We start from the raw sequence: 1,204 nt of genomic DNA on the forward strand, positions 1-1,204 counted from the left end.
TGTTTGCTCTCAGAAATTCTTGGCTATATAGTCATTTTTTTAAAGAGCATATCATTTCTTCCAACATTATTTTAACTTTTGTGAACACTGTTTTTCTTTATGTAGGACAAGGTGGGACACTGGTTGATAGAGGAGATAATACCTATGGAGGAAAATGGGTCATAAATCCTAGTGGTGGATTGATTTCAAAGGGACACCCACTGGGAGCTACAGGTAATTCTACTCACAGGTTTCATACTTTTTTTTTTATCATGGTTAATATGATGGCACAGATTTCATAAAGTTTGAAAGTTCATTTTGCTGTAAGTATGAATGATTCAGTTATTGATTTAAATGGAAGATTGCATTCTCTGAATTTGGGAGCTGGTAGCTTAAACATTGTTTATAAAATTTTGGATTTTTCTTTAATTCTCGTAGTACACTTCAATAATCTTGATTAATTGTTGAGGATTTGAATTAATTGAAACTCTTAATTTAACATTTGTGTTTTTTAAGGTTTTTTGGCTTGGCGCCTATGGCTCAAGTGGCTAAGGCGCCAGCCACATACACTAAGGTGGCGGGTTCGAATCCAGCCCGGGCCTGCCAACACAATGACGGCTGCAACCAAAAAATAGCTGGGCACTGTGGCAGGCACCTGTGGTCCCAGCTACTTGGGCCTAGGAGTTGGAGGTTGCTGTGAGCTGTGATGCCACAGTACTCTACCCAGGGGGACAGCTTGAGGCTCTGGCTCAAAAAAAAAAAAAAAAATTAAAAAAAAAGCTTGTTTGTTTACAGGTATAGTTCTATAACTTAAGTAATAGGATGTTTCCAAATAGAGATCTTTTTCTTTTCTTTTTTTTTTCTCTTTTTTTGGTAGAGACAGAGCCTCACTTTATCACCCTTGGTAGAGTATCCTGTCGTCACACAGCTCACAGCACCCTCCAGCTCTTGGGCTTAGGTGATTCTCTTGCCTCAGCCTCCCGAGTAGCTGGGACTATAGGCACCTGCCACAATGCCCAGGTATTTTTTTGTTGCAATTTGGCCAGGGCCAGTTTGAACCTGCCACCCTTAGTATATAGGGCTGGCGCCCTACCCACAAGCGCTGCCCCAAATAGAGATCTTGCTACACCTGCTAGATAAGAATCATTTTGGGCTCGGCTCCTTTAGCTCAACCGGCTAAGGCGCCAGCCATGTACACCTAAGGTGGCGGGTTCGAATCCCCAGC

At 41.9% G+C, this 1,204-nt stretch overlaps 1 protein-coding gene across 1 annotated transcript in view; it reads left to right on the forward strand.

Annotated features, from left to right (window-relative positions):
* Positions 1-1,204, forward strand: part of SCP2 (sterol carrier protein 2) — a 65,271-nt gene that overhangs the window by 11,402 nt on the left and 52,665 nt on the right. The window contains exon 3 of the mRNA XM_012807198.2: positions 106-213. Coding sequence (XP_012662652.1) covers positions 106-213 — 108 coding nt within the window. The remainder of the gene's footprint in view (positions 1-105; positions 214-1,204) is intronic.

The sequence above is a fragment of the Otolemur garnettii genome, unplaced genomic scaffold (assembly GCF_000181295.1).
Source record: "Otolemur garnettii isolate 467f Iridium unplaced genomic scaffold, OtoGar3 scaffold00066, whole genome shotgun sequence".
Classification (NCBI taxonomy): domain Eukaryota; kingdom Metazoa; phylum Chordata; class Mammalia; order Primates; family Galagidae; genus Otolemur; species Otolemur garnettii.